The following is a 19,373-nucleotide window of genomic DNA, read 5'->3' as shown; positions in this document are numbered from 1 at the left end:
GTCTTTTCAAATCATGTTAGAAACAAGGTAAACAGATAGAACCAGCTCAGCAAATACCAAGTTCAGGCACGCTTTGCACCTGGCAAAGGCCATGCCTTGATGGTGATGTAACTGTTCTCCTTTGTAGCAATACCAGCAAAGGCATTGTACCATGCGATGAATGCGGTGATAACACCAAAGACACCACCAGCTCTAGTAACGCCAACACGACGTGTGAAATCACCAATCGTCAACAACAAGAAGGTGATCTCTAAGAAAAAGAACAAGGAGAAGAAGGAAACGGTGGACTTGACGGTACAGAGCAAAATCATAAAGGTGAAAATGGTCCAGCCGAGCAAGAAGAAGGAAACCGCGTTGGCAAGTTCAATTGGGTCGGTATAGGCGCTCTTGATACCAAACCAGTCAATCTGAATCGCAGCATAACTCATCCAGAAACCACCGTACGACGACAAGGCAGTACCACCAAAAGTGTTGTCAAGGGCAATCTCCCACATACCAGCGAGTAACTGGACAAAGCCACCGTAAAAGAGCGCCAAACCAACGACAATGTTAGGAGTAGTGATACCCATGGCTCTGGCGTTAACCATCGAGAGAACAAATGTTGTCAAGGCAAAGGCGCACAACCCTAGCGGAGCTGGGTTGGCAAAACGACGTGGTGGCGTGGCGTGGATACCTGGTTGCAAATCACCTCCAAAGGCATTCCACAACTCGGAGCGGAGCACCTTTGTGCGGCCAATCATGATGTACTGGTCATTCTCCCCAGACGTGTACACCTTGGACACCGGGTGCGCCTCGTCTTCTGGACTGAACGTGTGGTTGTCATTGGACGAGTTTGGGGTAGCTTGCTTCTCAAGGTCAACGTTGGCGGCCATCTTGTTTGCTTTGTAAGTTTAAAAGTATCGAGTCTCCTGTGTGTGTATGTTTGGCAGCAGGGAAAACAGCGTGTTTTCTAGTTCAGGCGTACTGAGTATATTTGCGTTCTGTGTGCGGTGGTACAAGAGATCTTGCAACGCACAAACGTAAAACCATGCGACGATGGACCGGTATTTATACACCGCATCTCACCGCCATCACCAACCGCCGTGTTACATGAAACCAGCAACTTGTCCAGCAACTCGACCTTCATACGACAAGTGGCTACCACTGTAACTGGGGCAAAATGCAGCATGACAAAGAGCCCACAACAGCGCTGGAGAAGCGCGCATTCAAGCAACGAAAAAGAAATTTTGTGGGGCATGGAGCGGCTTTCGCCTTGACAAACTTGTGGGAGAGCACAATCGATCTGCTGTTGGCTGTCCTTTTACCCCAGAAAAGGGTCCCACACTGGTGCCACCGGCGTGCACTTTCACTCTCTGAAGAGATGTACAGCGCATACGCACCGCAATGGGGGACTTTTTGCCTTTCCAGAGAGTTGGTGGGGTAACTGGTGGACCCACAATCCACAGTCACCGTGGTGAGAGGGCTTACCAAGTGGTGTAACTGCGTTGTGGGTGATTGGATGATTACGACTTTTAGTCTCGCACATACAACAGTGTCCTTTAGCAGAGATGGCCGCGGGCAACATGGCGGGGTATACGCTTTGTTCAGTGGCATGGGATGAGCTTGTGGGCGGGGGGAGAGAGAGGGAGCATCCACCTAATCCATGGCGTTGATGCTGTTGGACGGAGTCCAACGTGCAAAAGTCAAGCACAATGGGGTCGGGGCCGTTGACGCTTTCCCAATAGGCCATCGGCGTCCTGGCGTATGTGCCTTTGTTTCTTTGTGCGCTCCCTTATGCTGGCGATGGCTTGGTTCGTAGGACACCGCAGCGGGTTCGTACGCTGTCCGCCGTTCGTTCGAGGGCCAGGGCCCACCAGGTTGTACGAACTACGTCGGAGTCCTGCCTGCTTCTCGAGGTGCACATTATATGGCCGGTACGTATGTTGATCAGCTACGTTCCGCAGGGTGGCTCCTGGACGTGGGCTGTCCCCAATGCACCAAGCGGGTTGTTGGTTGTAGATTTTAGTTGGCAGCATCCCATGCTGTGAATTGCTATTTAGACAGCGCTAATAGACAGATGGCTGACGCTATCAACCCCCGCCCACTGTGCGAACGGCTGGAGGCTTCGTGGAGCTTCCAATCAGCGCGCTTGAGAGCCCGCCCAGTGGTGTTCTGATTCGTCCTTCGTCCGCTGTGGGCCTTTGGCAGACGTCCAGATACGCAACAACGACAGTGAATGCCGTGGAGATAAGAACCTGGCCACTTGCAACATACCTCTTCTCCGCCAGAAGGAAAGGTTGATGATGGATGTGTGACCCTTAAGCCGTCACAACGGTTGAGGGACCAACAAAAAATGAAGACGCATACATCGAGTATCTAGCAAAGCACACTAACGGAGGAGCCATGTAGAGCGATGCACCCTGTTCAGTGTCCACTGGGAACTGTGGAAATCTTGTCAGCATGGAGTGCTGAAGCCAAGAATACGGTCAAATGGCATGTTGCATCAAGAGGTGGGGCAACCAGGGCACAGTGTACGTGTTGATGCTTCCCAGGGACACACATACCGTTCTCAACAAGAGACGAAAAGAAACAAGACGTTGTGCAGCACAGGGTAACAAGAGCCTATGATTTCTCATTTGCAACATTATGGATAAAAGGAACAAGGTCCTTGTCGTGATTCCCCGTTTCTCTCGCACCTTGCGCGTATTTGTCTTGATATCACACACATGTCTGTGAACACTGTGGGTGCCCGTTGCCTTGTTGAGGCTTCTCCGCAATGCTCGTGGGTGTCGAAAGATGAGGGTGGTTATCGTGGGTAGTGAGATCTCAGTAACCCTGATGGGAACTGCGTTCAAATTCTATCCTTATTGGGGCTTCCCTCAATGGTTCCCAGTGAACTGCTGAGCCTACCTGCAAGAGATGATAGCGCAGTTGAAGATGGGGAGTTTGGAATCCTTTTCCTGCTTTGCGATGACTCAGAAGACAGTACTGTTGATGTTGGCATAGACACTGTCCTCACACGTTGGCCGCCTCTGGTGGTGATCTGGTCCTCTTTAAAGCTCCCCGTTGTGCTCAATAGTACGCCAACATTGGTGATTCCAGTGGTGGCACTCGTCTTGCGCTGAGCATTCCCAGAGTGTAAAGATCGTTTGATATTCTCCAGCTTGTGCTCCATGTTATGAGTCTGCGACAGTATCGTATGCAGCTGCCTTAGAGAGCTGGACCGGTACATCGTCCTTGACGAGGTGGTCTGTGACTGCTTTACGTCTTTAGCCACTTGCAATGGATTGTTCTTCAGCTCAGTAAGCTCATTCTTGGTGTTTTGATGGGATAGTATCTCCTTGGAAAGCTGTTCTTTGACATCAACTAGGTCGTTTTCAAGCAGCACCGCCCTTTCCTCACAGGACTCGAACTTTTCGAGCAGTTCGTCATAATCGCTTTGCAAATTTCTCTCCGTTTGCTGGATATTCTCGTTTTGAATATCCTTTTCAACCAATTGTCGTTGTCTCCTGTTAAGTTCCTCTTCCAGCTCTTTGATACGCGCCTTAAACACCAACTTTTCATTCTCTGACTGTTGCTTATAACGCACAAATTCCTCCCTCGAAGTGGATAGCTCTGATTCAGCCTTCTTAACGTCACCTTGTAGCTTGATGTTCTCCCTTTCAAGTGAATCTAACTCCTGCTCCAACTCCTTTTCCAATTCATAACTCGAAGTCTGGAACTCTGATAGCTCTGTCTCCAACAGTCTGATCGCTTCAATAGCACTATTCAGATCTCGGTACTTTATAGACAGAACAGGAGAGTCAACAACTCCATCCAAAGCGTGTGACTTGGTCGGTGTGTGAAAGTCACTCATCTGAATACTGATGTTGTCCACTGTTCTGAGAACCGGATGTGATGGTTGGAGTAAACAAGCATTGCCGGGGTGATGAAAAAAAAAAAGGAAAACAAAACTCAGAGCCAACAGAGAGCACCACATCGAGATGCGATGTCTTCTTCTACACAACAGAACAAAGAATGTTTGATTGTTTGGTTGTAGCATATATACACGGGTTAAATATTTAAATATGTGTTCTGATCCACAGTTTCCACTCGTATCCCTTCAAACTCCACCACCATCCATACCACCTCATCACAGCACCGATTCTCTCAAAGGCACAATGGAAATATCCAGAAACCCTCTTCGTTACTCCCAGATTGGAGTACGACATCTCCTCCTGCGCAATTAGTTCCATATCCTCTTCGTATGCAGTATTTGCACAGTACTGGGCGGAGATTAAGAATACACGCTCAGGTTGTGGATTTTGTAGGACTTCGTCCAGATGTCTCACCAGATCGTTGGTCTTTAGGATTAACAAAACGACACGTGGCATGCTTGAAAGAATAGACATGAGATCAACCAAGAGGCCCTGTGAAGTCAATGCACTCTTCATGTTCTCAATCTCGCTATCATCACGAAGCTTAGAAGTATCGTAGTTCAATGCCGTGTCGATGTCACGGCCAGTGATCGCAGCAGCAAACACCGGAAACTGTTCTGGTGTGATCTTTGCAAATTGTATGGCATGCTTCTCCATACCTTCCCTATCACGTTTTAGTAATGCCAGCCAGAATCTTGCGTAGTCACGACGCATTTGCAGAGTTACATCACGGTAGAGCCCATGGTCATAGAGGATGATTTCATAGTTATGTGGGTTGTTCCCAGATGGTGGACATGCTCTCAATGCCAGATTTCCACCATGTGGATCACAGTGAATGCCTACACCCGGTGTAAAGATCATGTTGTTGAAGATATGGGCCAGACATGCAGAGACCTCTGATCTGTCAATTCCGTTGGCCTTCATGTATGACAAGTCATCCAATCTAGCACCTGGTAGGAATTCCATGATCAAAACACGAGGGGAGGATACAAGGATCTTTGGTATTCTCAGAGCAGTCAAACTGGTGAATTTTTGGAAGTATTCAGAGGTACGACGTGCGTTATCAGTTTCATTAGTGAAGTCCAATTCCACGTAGATCGAAGATTGCAACTCATCGCCTAACCAAACAAGTGGATACTCTGGGAAGACTTTGTCGAGCAGCTGAAACACTGTTTGTGTTAAAAACACATCTAAAGGAACAAACTCTTTCAGACTTGGATGTTGGCACTTCACAGCAACTTTTTCACCACTGCTTCTTAACTTTGCAACGTGAACCTGTGCCAAACTTGCTGATCCTATCGGTTTATAGTCGAACTCCTCAAATAGCTCATCGATGGATCTTCCCAGATCGTGCTTCAACATCTCGTTGATATCTTCCACTGACGACACAGGGCATCGATCCTGGAGAGAAATCATCGTCGAAGTCCACTCATCTGGTAATAGATAGGTCATCGCCCCGATATGCTGTCCAAGTTTGATGTAAACGCCTCCATTCTTCTCCAGCGCCTCCAGGGTAATCTTTGCACACTTCAAGTGGCACTGGCTCAACGCTGTGTATCTCTCATCCTCTGAGACATAATTCGAGCCCAGCACCTTCTTGTACTCCCAAAAGCATCGCATCGTGGCCCACGTAACAACGTTGACACGGCCAGCTGTGAGGTATGTGTGCTTTATGGAGTCATGGACAGTGTCGTTGGTGAAATACGCCAATGTTGTAGCACCAATGATGGTCCCAGTGATGACCTTGCCTTTGTTCTCGCTGAACTTGAAGGACCTTGCTGTTCGAGAGGAGGAGGACATTCCCCTATAACCTCTCAAACAGCTCGCCATGTTACCAACAGATCTGCGAAACATAATAGCACTCCCTTCTCGCTATTCTATGCTCCGTTTCTGGCTTCTGGAAGGGTTGTTACTGTTGCTCTCTCTAACTTACTCCTTCTGTCTCTCGAGATGGTTTTGATGCTGTCTTTTTTTCCCTCCGGGGTGTCAACAAAGCTACGCTCCGGTCACCTTGTCGCTATTCGTCAATGCTGTTGATAAAGCATAGAAGGAAACGCCACCTTCAGAGTGAGTGTGAGGAAAGTGACGTGGATGAGAGCGAAGTCGAGGCGCATGAGGTTGTGTGCCTTGAGCAGGGGAACGTTGAAGTTGATGAAGGTCAGCGGGAGGTGAACACTTATAGCTCGGATGAGAAGACCAGCGGGTACAGCGATGCCAGTGATAGTGATAGTGACAGGTATGACGAACAATATCAGCATGTCGATATTCGGTATGAAGAGCAGCGAGCGATTTTAGCAAAGTACACCACTGACGAGTTGAGCGGCAAGGGCAATGTTGATGCTGCTGAACTGCAAACGCGCCATGTCGAGGCCAAGAAGAAGCTGTCGTCTTCATGGAGCGCCATCATAGACAAGTACTCGAGATACGGCTTGGAGTCTCAAGGTGATACTGTTGATCTCATGGATATGTCCATTGTTGAAGACGTGGGCCATCTAAAGGGCTTGAACACGAGACTTCAAGACGTTTGGGACCCATATACCGACGAAGATGAAGAACAAGGCCAGGCAGACCCTTCCAGGGATCCCATCTCGCTGTTGATGGAAAGAAGCCCTCAAAAGAAGTACAAGAGGTCACCGCAGAGACTTTCTGAGCAGCCCGCCATGCCAAACACCCAGCTGGAGGTGTCTCCTAGTACCGCTACATCGCCTCGTGCCTGTAATCTTGAGCAAGCGGCACAGGGTCAACGACGATGATACGATGTTATAGAAACGACTACAATGTTCTCATACACACTTGGTCACCAAGTGGTGTTATATATTTCTTCTGCGTTGGTTAATATAGATGCTTGTTTACCATTTTGATGCCCAATGCTGTAGAACGCAGTGTACGTACACGGATGTAAACAAAGAAAAATATGTTGATAAGTTGATCTGGTGATTGAGGATAAGGCAAGCTAGCGGGGCCAGACAAGATGGAAGAGGAGAAGGTTGATGAGCAAGATGGACAGCGTAGTGTTGAAGATGATGTTGAGGAGGAAGTGGAGTCTCAGCAGCAGCAACAACAACAACAACAACAACAACAACAACAACAACAACAACAACAACAACAACAACAACAACAACAACAACAACAACAACAACAACACTCCGTGAAATCGAGAAAGCTCATCACATTGCAAAAGTACACAATATATGAAACTGACAACAGACTCTACGTTGTGGGCAGCAACAGAAGAGAAACCATGTTCAGGGTCATGGAGATCGACCTCACCGTTCCTGAAGACACTCTCTCCATAGTTGAAGATAACGTCTTCTTCACAAGAAAGGAGAGCATGGAGGTGCTCAACGGCTTGAAAGATGCCAACCCTGAGTTCGATAAGAAGCTCACAGGATATGGCTTGCTGGGGTTTATCAGGTTCACCAAGTGCTACTATCTGTGTGTCGTTACAAAGAGGTCGGTTGTTGCAGTGTTAGGTGGTCATCTCATCTATCATATTGACGATACAGAGCTGATACCGATATCAAGGGACTATAAGAAACCAGATAAACACTCAGAAGAGGCACGCTTCTTGATGACATTTGCCAATTTAGACCTGACAAAGACGTTCTACTACAGTTATACCTATGATCTGACCAACACTCTACAACGGAACATTCTTCGGGAAAAGCAGAAGGCTATGGGGTTGCCTCAGTGTGCAAAGTTTCCTGATGAGTTCAACGAACGATTCATGTGGAACAGCTCGCTGCTGAAGCCTGTAGCTGATTCATACGACCGTGTGTATGATTGGTTTCAACCTATTATCCACGGGTTTATAGATCAAGCGAATGTGGCGATATTCAGCAAGAGAGTCTATATAACAGTCATTGCAAGGAGATCTCACCATTTTGCAGGAGCGAGATTCTTGAAAAGAGGCGTTAATAACCAAGGCAATGTCGCTAACGAGGTGGAAACTGAACAGATCGTATCAGATATGGTGACGACGAGCTTCCACGATAGTCGATATGGATTCTTTAACAATCCAAGGTATACATCCTACGTTCAACATCGTGGCTCGATACCCTTGTATTGGTGTCAAGAAGTTCCGAATTTGAAATTGGCCAAACCACCAATAGAAATTGATCTTGTGGATCCATTCTACACCTCTGCAGCGTTACACTTTGACGATCTGTTTAAGAGATACGATGCCCCGGTTCTGATATTGAACCTAGTGAAGCAGAAGGAGAGGACACCGAGAGAATCCAAATTATCAAAGGCATTTGAGCAGTGTATCACGTACCTGAATGAATTTCTCCCAGTGAGTGAAAAGATATCATACACCGCATGGGATATGAGTCGGGCAAATAAATCTGATGGTCAAGACGTTATCGAGTTCCTCGAGGGGTATGCCGATGAGACCTTGAAGAAGACGAATTTCTTCCACAACGGCATAAGCCTGGACTCAACTAAACTGCAAGAGGGAATATGCCGTACCAATTGTATTGACTGTCTAGATCGTACAAATGCTGCACAGTTTGTCATTGGTAAAAGAGCTCTTGGTTATCAACTCCACGCCTTAGGTATCATCGAAGAAGTTTACATCGACTACGACTCAGATGTGGTTAATATCTTTACTGAAATGTTCCATGACCATGGCGACACTATCGCACTGCAATACGGTGGTTCTCATTTGGTGAACACCATGGAGACATACAGGAAGATTAACCAATGGTCGTCGCATTCCAGAGATATGATTGAAAGTATCAAGAGATTCTACAGCAATTCGTTTATCGATGCGCAAAGGCAAGAAGCTATTAACCTGTTTTTGGGGAACTATGTGTGGGAACAAGGTAAGCCCATGCTTTGGGACTTGAACACTGACTATTACCTCCACAACATACATTCGTTATCCAAGGACAAGCGCAGCTATCGCTATTGGTGGACAAAGGACAACTTGTTACGATTCAAGGACACATTCGATATACCAAAAGACGGAACAATTATACCGAAATTAGATCCTTATCCAGGTTTCTTTGATAATTATTGGAACGAATACTATGTCCCTCGGAAGCAAGTTCACTTCGAACACAGTTTTGAAATCAATATGAACTCCACCTTGAGGTATAAGATTGACTCCATGACTGTTCAACAGGCGTGTGAGATTTCTCCCTTCAAGTCTAGAAAGCAGTCTTCGATCAATCACAAGTTGCGTAAAGCTGAGAAACTGAGAAACCTCCCCAAGATTGAGCCTGTTGAAGAAGAGGAGAAACCCATTGAGGCTTGTGAACTTTGTGTGTCCAGAAACCAGCTCAAGGAGCTTGAAGAGGCGAGTGAGATATTCACTGATAAACCTTCGCAAGGCAATGATGGTTCTTATGAGATTTATAAAAGGGGCATTAGCGTTTCGCCAGAGAGTATATCCATGTTTTCGGAGGTGTTTTCCGTCTACGGGAATGAAGCGGGCTTCATTGACAAATCTGATGATTATTACGTCGAGACTCCGATTATTGATGAGCAGGATGTAATGCTTTATGAGAAAATGGTGAATTTGGACTGTAACCGTGGAATATTTTGCTAAATAGACGTTTATTGTGATAGAGACTTGAACGCAGAGTTTATGACATTGGAGCACTCCGATGACGGCACAAGTTGGCACTGTTTGATAGCGTTTGCGGCCGCCAGTGTGTGTTTGAGATCATCCGTCTTGATCCATATCTTCCCGTTCAGGCCAATGGCGATTTCGAACTGGCATTTCTTGACAAGCTGGTTCAGCAGTGGGTAATTTGGGTTGAACAGTAGCGTTCTAGCGTAGGCCAACGAGACGTCAAAGACGTACCCTCCTTCAAGCAGACCGAAGCCACCGTCTTTGCCAGTGGTCGGATCTAAACACTCGATCTCCACGTCGATCTCTGGGATTGCACTGGACACACGGGCATATACGAGAGAGCCAACCTTCAAGTTTGGTCTGTTTTTCTTTGAAGCATTAGGGAAGGCCATGGCACTCAGAGACACAGGGAACGTGAAGTCGGACAGTGACACACGAAAGGCATCACCAAACGACCCTGTGACGGTTCCGATGACATAATCGTTGGTTGAGGGAACGTAGCGGCGGCCATTCGACTCTACGTGGATGGATTTGGAGTTCTCTTCAAGTATACCAGCTGTTACTGGGATGACGGAGCGGTTCCTTGTGCAGACAACACCAGGACCCAGCGCCACGGAGTTTGCGACCTGTACAGAGTCGCCTGGTATAATGATGGACATGCTGTATGTGAAGCGTATAGAAGCAGAGAGCAGAGAGCGAGCAAAGGGTCTGATCTCTGTTCAGAGGCTCATCGAAGAAGCCATAAGAAAAAAATTCACAGTGTGCAGTTCGCGATGTTTAGCCACTATCACAGAGTAAACAAACCAGTGTAAACAAAGCACAAGGACTCGAAGCACAATGAAGGTGAACATCAGGAAGTGGAACGGGGTGGCGATATGGTCGTGGGATGTCCCCAAGGAGGAGGTGTGTGGTATCTGTCGGACATCTTTCGACATGACTTGTTCCTCGTGCAAATTCCCTGGAGATCAATGTCCCTTAGGTAAGTGACGGTCTATGTCTTTTCCCCCATGCTGATGCGAATGGCCTGTAACGGGATGCTAACGCCTTTGTACTAGTACTTGGGGTATGTACGCATCGATTCCACACGCACTGTATTGAGAAATGGCTTGAAGTTGAGACGTCGAAGAACCTGTGTCCCATGTGCCGGCAGTGGTTCCAGGAGAAGACGGACGATGGCGATGGTGGCACTGGTGCTCACGCCAATACGAGCGTCCACTCTTCCGACGTTGTGAGCACAACGTGAGCTGGTCTGTACAGTTGGAGTCACTGCATCACGATGCTATCGTTGTATATGGATCAGCTGGAGGCTGTATGTTATTGCTCTGGATTCTTGAGATTCTGGTAAGAATTCGACTGCTTTTTGTCTATTGCATCGCTGTGTTTTGCAAATCTCATGACTCGATTACAGAAAATACATGTCTAATGGTTTAGAGCGGATTCACTCATTGTATTAGAAGCACAAGATGGGATGAAGGTTAGCAGATGATCTGAGAGTGTGTATAAAGCTCAAGGGTCGGTTGTGGAGAAACCGTTAAAGAGCATCGCCAGATGGCGTGTTTCACCGGGTTTGAGCATGAGACATACTTGGATCTCAGACCACGAAAGATTGCTGGCTTGTAATAGCATGGAGCTGAGGCATAAATACAGATTATACGGTGATACTTGCTAAGGAAGCTCATCCATGGGGTAAGCATCAGCTGTACAACACCTAAAATGAAAGCCCTTTCTTGACAACTCTGCGCCGTTATAGTATAGTGGTTAGTACAGGTCGTTGTGGCCGACCAGACCCAGGTTCGATTCCAGGTAACGGCACTTTTTTTTTACTTTTCTCTCTGAGAGCAAAACACAACTTGATATACCATCCAAAGGCGAAATAAAGCCCTTACTATGTGCTTTTATAGCCACGTAGTTATAGAAATCTTTCATAAGGTCCTACAGACTCTTTAAATAGCCCAATAGTCTTGATTATTACGGATAGTCTGGAGCTGTGTTTAATGGACTACTCTTCACAGAAGAGACATATGATGGTAAATGAGAACCCCCCCCCCTTTTTTTTGAAACCCACGCCCACTAGTACTGACCTACTTTCCAGAGAACCATGATACAACGGAACTGAAGTAGTTGTCTCTCTTCTTCATCGAATGGCATTGCACCAACAATCAAAGCGAGCCAGCTGACCCACAAAGCAGTACCCTCTGAGGTGTTGAGCCTCTGCAATGTTCATTCTTCCCATCTTCGGATACCTCTCCGATTACACAGCAATGTCTGGGCGACTGAAACACCTCACTAAACCCTTTGCGCTATTTCTACAAGCTGATAAACTCTCTATCCACAGCTTGATGGCTTCTTTCGTAAGCTGAATGTTGGTCCCTGTCTGATCAAATTGCACTGGTTTGTCGTCGTTACGTTGCTCTCTGCATCATGCAGTATGCGAGGGTATGCGGGTGTATGCATTCATGACAACTTCCCGTATCCTTTCTTCTGAGCCTGGATCTTCGAAACAATGTAAACGAGATTTGTTAGACAGCCTCACACTTGTTTGTCATGTCGTTATCGATTTCAGGTGGTTTTGGGCTTATGGCCGATGCGTAGTCAACTGTTCTGATGGCTACTTCGATCCGCAAATTTCTTTTATTCTGAAGCGTAGCTCACTGGTAATGAACGGTGTTCTTGGGGGGATTGATCCTTAAAACAACCTCTGTCCAATTCTGAGACAGTCGCCCTCACAGTTCATATATAATGTTACAGGGGTCTCAAGCTCTTAGTATTATGCTATAGGTATAAGCCATCGCATTCTGTAACAATTTCAGTGGTAAGCAGCAGAGTTCAGAAATGCAACTTAGGAACCGACTATAATCGTCGGCCTGTGTTGCTTGCAATTCTACGATCAACAGCCACTGAAGGCGGCGAATAAGTTTCAAAGAGGTCTCATTTTCAGTTATATCTTGTTTTTTGTTGTAAAGCACTCATTTCTTGAAGGGTACAATCATTAGAATGAAGAATTGACCAAAGCACAACCTTCAATAATTCTCGTCATTATGAAGACATTTGGTCAGGGGGGGCACTATACTAGCGGTTTTCAGCTTAATAGTCAGTGTAATTATAAGGTGCAAACAGAGACACAAGCCTATCAATAATCTTCAAGCTACAGTATGTATCCCGCCTGAAACCACTTGGGCCTTCTCTATCTATAGTACATTACAACTAGCTAGGAGCTGTAACAGCATGCTGTCGTATGTATAACTATTGCTGAAAACTACATTCTAATGCAAAGAAGAAGCGTTCAAGATTGAAATGAGATGAGTGCTCAATATTTGCATTGCATTGAAGCAACCCCTCTCCAGAATGATGTAACATCTTGTCAGGCCTCAACTTAGTTCGTAAATGCCACAGCCCTGGTTCTCTTCTGGCTTAACAATACTGAAGCTTCGATGTACCATTTCATACGAGACATGGTCACTTCAAGTCGGATACTGAGCTTTTCAAGTTGGTGTTTCAGATACAACCATGAACAAAAGAGTAACCCAACTACAACTTCCAAGTGATTCTGATTTCATAGATTACGTACACTGCGTGTTGTGTAGAGCTGACTAGACTATAGAAGCACTGGTTGATGGCTTTCATATCAGGACTCCTACGTGAGTTTTTTTGAAAGATATCACTCACAATAAGCGAGCACCTGCCGATTAACCCTTATAAAACAATTTTATTTCCATTGTAAACACTTAGCTCTATTCTTCACGTGTTCTTTCACACTCATAGTCCAAGATGTGCCTGACTGTGACACTTTAAGTTGGCCATATAATGTTATTGTCGGGCCTCAAGACCGCAGTGAGGCTGTTCATGGTTCATTTCTACGTTGACGCTGTTCACTTCTTATCTCAGAATCCTCAGTTGGTGAAGACAAATCAGCTGCAAGCTGGCAAGCATTCAGGATATCCACACTCATGACGGTCTCTCACATGCCTAAAAATAGGGGCTTAGCAGTGCATACCAAAACCTGCTCATTAGCTGAAATGTCACTCAGTTGGTAGTCAATTGTTCCCAAAGTTTCCCGGTACTGCCTATCCCTCATTATGACTCGCCTCAGAAACGAACACGTTTTCCAGCGATTTACCCGTGTTGGGTCTTGCAGCCTTCCCTCGCTGACTCCTCTGAAGCCGTTGAAAGTACACACCTCAAACACGAAACCGTTGACATGAGGAAACCCCGAAATGGCTATAATGGGCCAGACCGAGCACTGGCTCAATTTACGAAGTGGTGTGCAAGATGATGTACCGGCCAATTACAGATTCATGGGATCCACAGTGGCCCAATGGCATGTACCGTTGGCGTCAAGCACGCGTGCACATGAACGCATGTACATACACTCCATTCAATTTATCCTCTTGTAGATTGTAATCTTCGTCAGCTCAAGGACCAGATCACCGTTCCTCCAGCATGGCATATGGTCCCTGGAGACTGCACTATCATTGCAAAAACATCATCAGCTTCCAGGCATATATCCATCCTGTTTGTGCGACAGGCATCCCTTCCATGTACGAGTTATATAACTCGCCCACCAAGCTGAACTTTACTGCATGGTGCTAAAAACTTAATTATATCTTGCAGATTCACTGAGCTTCTCGCACTGCCACGAGGAGACACCGTCCACGGGTGGAGCGTAAGGTCTTCCACCCTCCACCAGCTTTCCGTGGACCGCGGCCCAGCCCGGCCTGGCAGCGCGAAACATAGACCAACCGGCCTCTTCCAATCGCTTTCGCAGTAGCCTCTTTTCTAAGGAAAAGCATACTGGGGCCTTATCGTATCAGTTGATTATCCCCAACTCCCCGATTCACACGCTCAGGAAAAGGTTAACCGTGCATGCCACACAAGGAGCCGCCCCAAGGATGGGAGCTGCATGGGTCGGTAGAGTCCACACTCCCTCTGCCTCCATGTGCTGTGTTACTCGGGTAGCGGATGAAAACCCCACTGGCCACCGTGGTTCGCGCAACATATTTTTCGCTGTTTCTTTCGTTTTTTTGCGGGCTGCTCGTTAGAGTTTTTCGTTTGGCGCACAGAGTTCCGTCCCTTCGCTGGGCCGGGTAAATTTCTATAAAGCCTCGAGCGCTCCCGGATTCATAGAGCATTCAACATGATAAAAGAGCATGGACGCTAGTGTGTGCTTGTCATTTATCACTAACAAGTGCCTGTGTCCTGCTGTTTCCTATACGTTCCGCCCTCTGTATTTGATCTTGTGAGTACAGGCCGTCTGGAAGGTGTATATCGCCAAGTTGTCATTGTGGATAGCTAACAAAGATTGTACAGTTTGAGCAGGAAGAACTGGTAGCTTCCTCATTGTAATCAGAGACACCGAGACCATCTACAGGTGTCTGTCAGGTACTGCTCGAATACGCAGCTTCACCTTCCCCCTACTGCGCTTACAGTCGTGGTCTATCAGCCAGTGGTAGACACTGAGCTTTGTACATCATGGATCGCAACATGAAGGGAGATGACTTCCCGTCGGGCTATGACGGTACCTTCCATACTGACGACACCACGTCTGCTGGAGCTGTGGTCTCTGCGGGCTGGGTACAAGATGTCAGCGGCCATGTCCACCAGGCTCCAGAGGTGTGGTATACAAATGCGCAATACCAGCATGATCTGCAAGAACAGCAGTTGAATCTCCAGGCCATTGCTGTGTCTCAGCCAGAATTCATGGCAGCAGCCATGAAACAGGTGAACATTCAGCAGCAGCAGCAGTATCAACAACCTCAACAGCATCAACAACATCAGCAGCAGCAACAACATCAGCAGCAGCAACAACATCAGCAGCAGCAAATGTATTCGAATGAGTACCAGCAGTTCCAACAAGGACCACGGCACCTGCCGCAACAACCAATTCAGCAGGTTCAACAGCAATTCCAAATATCAGTAGGACAGCCACTGCCGGTGCAAGTGTCCCAGACCTCTCTTTCGTCGGTCCAGAGACGTCGCAAGATCAACACACAACCGAAGAGAAGAACGTTGACAGCTTGTGAGTCGTGTCGTATGAAGAAAGTGCGTTGTGACCTCGGGAAGCCAACGTGTGGGCGTTGTACCAAGAGTGGTGCTCCCTGTGTCTACAGGGGTAAAAGACAGGAGCCTGATGTCCTAACAGAGATGTCAGGAGCTGATGCCAAACCAAAGGCTCCGATCTGGTCCACTTCCAACTGGTTCTCAAAGGCTGACGGCATTCTGAAGTGGCCCATCTTCTGCGATAAGTACACCATGCCACAGAGCAACACGCTCATAGCAGCCAAAAGCGAAGAAGGGTTCCCCCAGCTGGGGACCTTCTCAGATGATGAACTGCTACAGATGGGTATCAAGCTGAGAAGAAGAGTGAGGGATTACATCACTTCTTATCTGGAAAACGTTGCAAACAAGAGTCCTATCGTGGATGCAACTCAGCTGTACAGGACTGCAACGATGATTGAAAACGTTGTGGATGCCGACCCCACTATCAACATCTTCAAGTTGGATATGACAAAGGACAACAACACTCCTCTTCCTCTGCTGATGACGATATGTGCATGTGGTGCAATGTCAAAGACTCTGACATTGACGAACCTGACACAGTATGGAACCTCTCTGAAAGAGAAGGAGCCGTTCTTCCAGTATGCCTATAAGCTGTTTGTTGTAGGTGCGTTCTTGAACTCGATTCCCAAGTACAAGATTGGTGATTTTGATCTGAACATGGTGCAATTCCACATGGCTCAAACACACTTCTGGATGTATAACTTGAAGCCTCTGAAGGCGTGGAGCTCCATCTTCAAGGCATCTACACTGGTGATGGCTATCATCGAGAGTTATAAGGCGTCGGGGCGAAAGTTCACAGAGGAGGAACACACCATGCTAGAGAGGGTCTTCCACTGCTGTGTCAAGTACGAGTCGGAACTCAGGGTGGAGCTGAGTCCGAGTGTTCCCTCGAGTGGTATCGTCAACTATCCCTTCCCGTCCATTTACCCAACTCCTCCTCTTGACGGATCAATGGATTCCAAGGACGAGGCAGCGTGGTTCTTCTTCCTCACTGAAATCATGCTCCGTAAGTTCGAGAACAGGCTCATGGATGACTTCTACGTTCCTATCAGTGTCTCGTCAGATGAGAGTGTTCCAGTTGGTGAGTTCAAAGGTGATAATTACATCCTGGACTGGAGCAGATACACCATCTCTGAGATGATCACCAAATGCTCCGTCTATGTGGAAGAATTGGACAAGATTGAGAAATCCATGCTGTCCCATTTGGCCCAAATCATCCCAGAAGAAGGCGATGAGATCCAACCTTATGGCTATGTTCTGCAAAAGGCTTCCGAGCAGGAGGCCACCTCTCGTCATAAACAGCACAAGCAGCCAGAGAAGACTCTACAGAACCCCAAACAGCATACCGACTTGGATCTGCCCTCACAGCAGGAACGCAATAGCACCCCAAGCAACAGGACCAAACTGGAATCACCGGAATCTGACTCTGACGATTTGCAGACCTTTATGGAGAAACGGTGTGGCAGCATTCCCGAGGTGGTGCAGTTCATCAAGACTCGTCTGATTGAAGTTAGGCTGACGATGTTCCGTCCTCTCTTCTACTTGGTGTTGCACGATACCGTCTCAGACTACGACAGCCCGTTCATCGAGGAGGTCCTCCACCAGGGTGCCGAGAGCATGGATCTCCTGAACGTTCCTTTGGCAACACACCGTCATTTCGGCAGTTGGTTCTACTGTAAGGTGGTGTTCACCTCTGTCATTCTCGTATGGGGGTTCTACCTGAGGTTCCGGTGGAAGTTCTTCGATAAGGAGAGATTGGAACGCTTCATCATGGACGGAGTCACGATCCTGGAGTACTGGAAGGATGAGTGTACTGAACTGAAGGAAAACTTGAGGATCCTCAGGCAGTTGATTGCCGAATTGAACGAATAGATACAGTTCTCTTTATATAAACCGTTTGTAGCGTTGAGCATCGTGGGTGTTTTTCTCCTGTTTTTGGGCGCGTTCCGAAAACGAGTTTCCGCAAACCGGCCTGTCCCGAAAACGAGTTGCTCAAAACCGGCCTGTCCCGAAAACGAGGGAAAGCAAATCGCCAGGGCCCAAGATAGCACGCACTTCATCAACTACAAAAGAGGCGATAAGCCGAAACAAGCACACATCGCCACCTACAAAAGGACAGTTTGCCGATGGTTTCCGTACTATCGATCTACAAGCAAAGGCTAAGGACCAATCCCAAGCTGACAAATGCCCTGATGACGGGCTTTCTGTTCGGTTCTGGGGATTTCATTGCGCAAGTGTTCTTCCCAGATGCTCAAGGCGAGAAGGTGAAGACGTTTGGTTTCGACTACGACATCAACCGCACACTGAGAGGCGTTGTATACGGGTCCTGTGTGTTTTCATTCATTGGCGATAAGTGGTATAAGATTCTGGCAAGGATTCATCTGCCTGGCGACTCCAGATATGCCATTGTGAACAAGACGAAAGATGCCATTGCCAGGACGGCTGTTGATCAGCTTGTGTGGGCTCCTGTTGGAATCCCTCTGTACTACTTTGTGATGTCTGTACTTGAGGCGAGACCTGTTGAAGAGACCAGGCAGAAGCTGGAGGAGAACTGGTGGCCTACGTTGAAAGCCAATTGGATGGTTTGGCCTGCTTTCCAGCTGGTCAACTTGGGCTTTGTCCCTGTTCAGCATCAGCTCTTGGGGGTGAATCTCATCAGCATTGCGTGGAATACGTATCTGAGCCTGAGGAATTCCAGAAATTTGGAGCGTAACATGGTCCATTACCCACCTGTTCCGGAATGAGTCAAACGAGCTCTTCTCATCTGAACATGGAGGTTTCTTCTTTAGAGGTGCACTGTGTCTCCACGTCCTATTAGTTGGACTCCAATGGCCCAGTGTCTTCAATTGGAATCACATATATGGTGTTGACGAGGCTCTGTATATATGCTCTTTTCCTGGCCTGAGAACGGTCAAAGTTCGAAATGATAAGGCAATAGAAGAGAAGACTCACGGAAGTAGCCAGGCATGCCACTGAACCTCTGGTAAACTATGCGGATAAACCTGTATCGAATAGCTTCAGTGCATATGGCATAGCCAGCAGTCTGCCTACACAGTCGAGAGAACCGAGTGGCATTGCTGGCTTTTAGTTGTCCTCTTTGCAAAGCTCATTAGACCGTCCAATGGTTATAGGCGAAGCAGCGGAATCGACACATTTATCTCTGAGCAGATCAGTCCAATTTCGACTCTTCGCCTGCCAGATAGGCCGATCAGAATCCGTGATATGAGACGGTTAAAGACCCTGGCATTAGAGACACCTGTTGGAATGTTGTGCCTATGATAGACACTATAGTCTGGGCTCTTGAGTACAATACTGAGATGTACAGAAACTGTTCATGTATAAGTCTAAAGAATCCATGTTGTGACGAACAGACACCACTGGTAGGAACAGAACACATGCCTGAATGTTGCCATGTCAATGTGGCTGTGTCACTCTATTCCATTGGCATTTATATGTGCTTTACAGAGCTCTAACTTCTCCTGCGAGTGGTGTGACTGGCAATGCAGTCTCTGGAGTATCAGGGAAGAAGAAGTGGCCATAGTGAAAGCCATGATTCTGTCCACAATGAAGAGCCATCTCCAGCCTTCCAACACCATCCATGGGCTTGCGTGGTCCATATTGGATTCAACTGGGGAAGGATAAACCCAGCTGGTCCAGAAGCTGTGAAGATGGCTGTTCTTTTGCGTGGTTCTTCTTTGGTGTACCGAGAACCAAGTGCATACTGAATCACAGGCCATGCAATGCCTTCACAGATACGCTATGTGAATCTGAGAGCTGCAAGAGTGCCGAAGCCCTGTGAAATGAAGATCAACAAGCACATCAATTGTCATAGACACTCA

At 47.2% G+C, this 19,373-nt stretch overlaps 9 protein-coding genes and 1 non-coding gene across 10 annotated transcripts; 6 read left to right on the top strand and 4 right to left on the bottom strand.

Moving 5' to 3' along the window:
- Positions 1 to 62: 62 nt before the first annotated feature.
- CYBJADRAFT_121868 (acetate uptake transporter family protein) lies at positions 63 to 872 on the bottom strand (the record flags this gene model as incomplete). Its single annotated transcript, XM_020212381.1, has 1 exon — positions 63 to 872. The coding sequence occupies one exon, from the start codon at positions 870 to 872 to the stop codon at positions 63 to 65; it is 810 nt and encodes a 269-aa protein (XP_020073031.1).
- Positions 873 to 2,830: 1,958 nt separating this feature from the next.
- Positions 2,831 to 3,835, bottom strand: CYBJADRAFT_170451 (uncharacterized protein; the record flags this gene model as incomplete). Its single annotated transcript, XM_020216112.1, has 1 exon — positions 2,831 to 3,835. The coding sequence occupies one exon, from the start codon at positions 3,833 to 3,835 to the stop codon at positions 2,831 to 2,833; it is 1,005 nt and encodes a 334-aa protein (XP_020073030.1).
- A 205-nt stretch (positions 3,836 to 4,040) lies between these two features.
- CQD2 (Cqd2p) lies at positions 4,041 to 5,696 on the bottom strand (the record flags this gene model as incomplete). The annotated part of the gene is made up of 1 exon (XM_020212355.1): positions 4,041 to 5,696. One exon carries the CDS (start codon positions 5,694 to 5,696, stop codon positions 4,041 to 4,043), a length of 1,656 nt encoding a protein of 551 aa, XP_020073029.1.
- A 109-nt stretch (positions 5,697 to 5,805) lies between these two features.
- SCM3 (Scm3p) lies at positions 5,806 to 6,757 on the top strand. The gene has a single exon (XM_020214007.1). It carries the CDS (start codon positions 5,924 to 5,926, stop codon positions 6,647 to 6,649), a length of 726 nt encoding a protein of 241 aa, XP_020073028.1. The 5' UTR covers positions 5,806 to 5,923; the 3' UTR covers positions 6,650 to 6,757.
- Positions 6,758 to 7,047: 290 nt separating this feature from the next.
- On the top strand, positions 7,048 to 9,084 carry FIG4 (phosphatidylinositol-3,5-bisphosphate 5-phosphatase; the record flags this gene model as incomplete). Its single annotated transcript, XM_020212254.1, has 1 exon — positions 7,048 to 9,084. A coding segment is annotated over one exon (2,037 nt), but the record flags the coding sequence as incomplete, so codon positions are not given.
- Positions 9,085 to 9,458: 374 nt separating this feature from the next.
- Positions 9,459 to 10,136, bottom strand: RRP40 (exosome non-catalytic core subunit RRP40; the record flags this gene model as incomplete). The annotated part of the gene is made up of 1 exon (XM_020212415.1): positions 9,459 to 10,136. One exon carries the CDS (start codon positions 10,134 to 10,136, stop codon positions 9,459 to 9,461), a length of 678 nt encoding a protein of 225 aa, XP_020073026.1.
- Positions 10,137 to 10,314: 178 nt separating this feature from the next.
- On the top strand, positions 10,315 to 11,124 carry CYBJADRAFT_133880 (anaphase promoting complex subunit 11; the record flags this gene model as incomplete). Its single annotated transcript, XM_020213113.1, has 2 exons — positions 10,315 to 10,456; positions 10,533 to 11,124. 2 exons carry the CDS (start codon positions 10,315 to 10,317, stop codon positions 10,718 to 10,720), a joined length of 330 nt encoding a protein of 109 aa, XP_020073025.1. The 3' UTR covers positions 10,721 to 11,124.
- Positions 11,125 to 11,217: 93 nt separating this feature from the next.
- Positions 11,218 to 11,289, top strand: CYBJADRAFT_t20. The gene has a single exon. It is a non-coding gene; the product is annotated as a tRNA-His (tRNA).
- A 3,657-nt stretch (positions 11,290 to 14,946) lies between these two features.
- CYBJADRAFT_159986 (Zn(II)2Cys6 transcription factor) lies at positions 14,947 to 17,406 on the top strand (the record flags this gene model as incomplete). The annotated part of the gene is made up of 1 exon (XM_020213497.1): positions 14,947 to 17,406. The coding sequence occupies one exon, from the start codon at positions 14,947 to 14,949 to the stop codon at positions 17,404 to 17,406; it is 2,460 nt and encodes an 819-aa protein (XP_020073024.1).
- A 254-nt stretch (positions 17,407 to 17,660) lies between these two features.
- SYM1 (ethanol metabolism protein) lies at positions 17,661 to 18,278 on the top strand (the record flags this gene model as incomplete). Its single annotated transcript, XM_020212459.1, has 1 exon — positions 17,661 to 18,278. One exon carries the CDS (start codon positions 17,661 to 17,663, stop codon positions 18,276 to 18,278), a length of 618 nt encoding a protein of 205 aa, XP_020073023.1.
- Positions 18,279 to 19,373: the final 1,095 nt, after the last annotated feature.

The sequence above is a fragment of the Cyberlindnera jadinii genome, assembly GCF_001661405.1.
Source record: "Cyberlindnera jadinii NRRL Y-1542 unplaced genomic scaffold CYBJAscaffold_1, whole genome shotgun sequence".
NCBI lineage: Eukaryota > Fungi > Ascomycota > Saccharomycetes > Phaffomycetales > Wickerhamomycetaceae > Williopsis > Williopsis jadinii.
The sequence above is the reverse complement of the archived record's forward strand: the minus strand, read 5'-3'. Positions and strand labels throughout refer to the sequence as shown.

Excerpts from the sequence above, each read along its gene's own strand:
- SCM3 (XM_020214007.1), top strand. The coding sequence starts at position 5,924 with ATGCTGTTGATAAAGCATAGAAGGAAACGCCACCTTCAGAGTGAGTGT.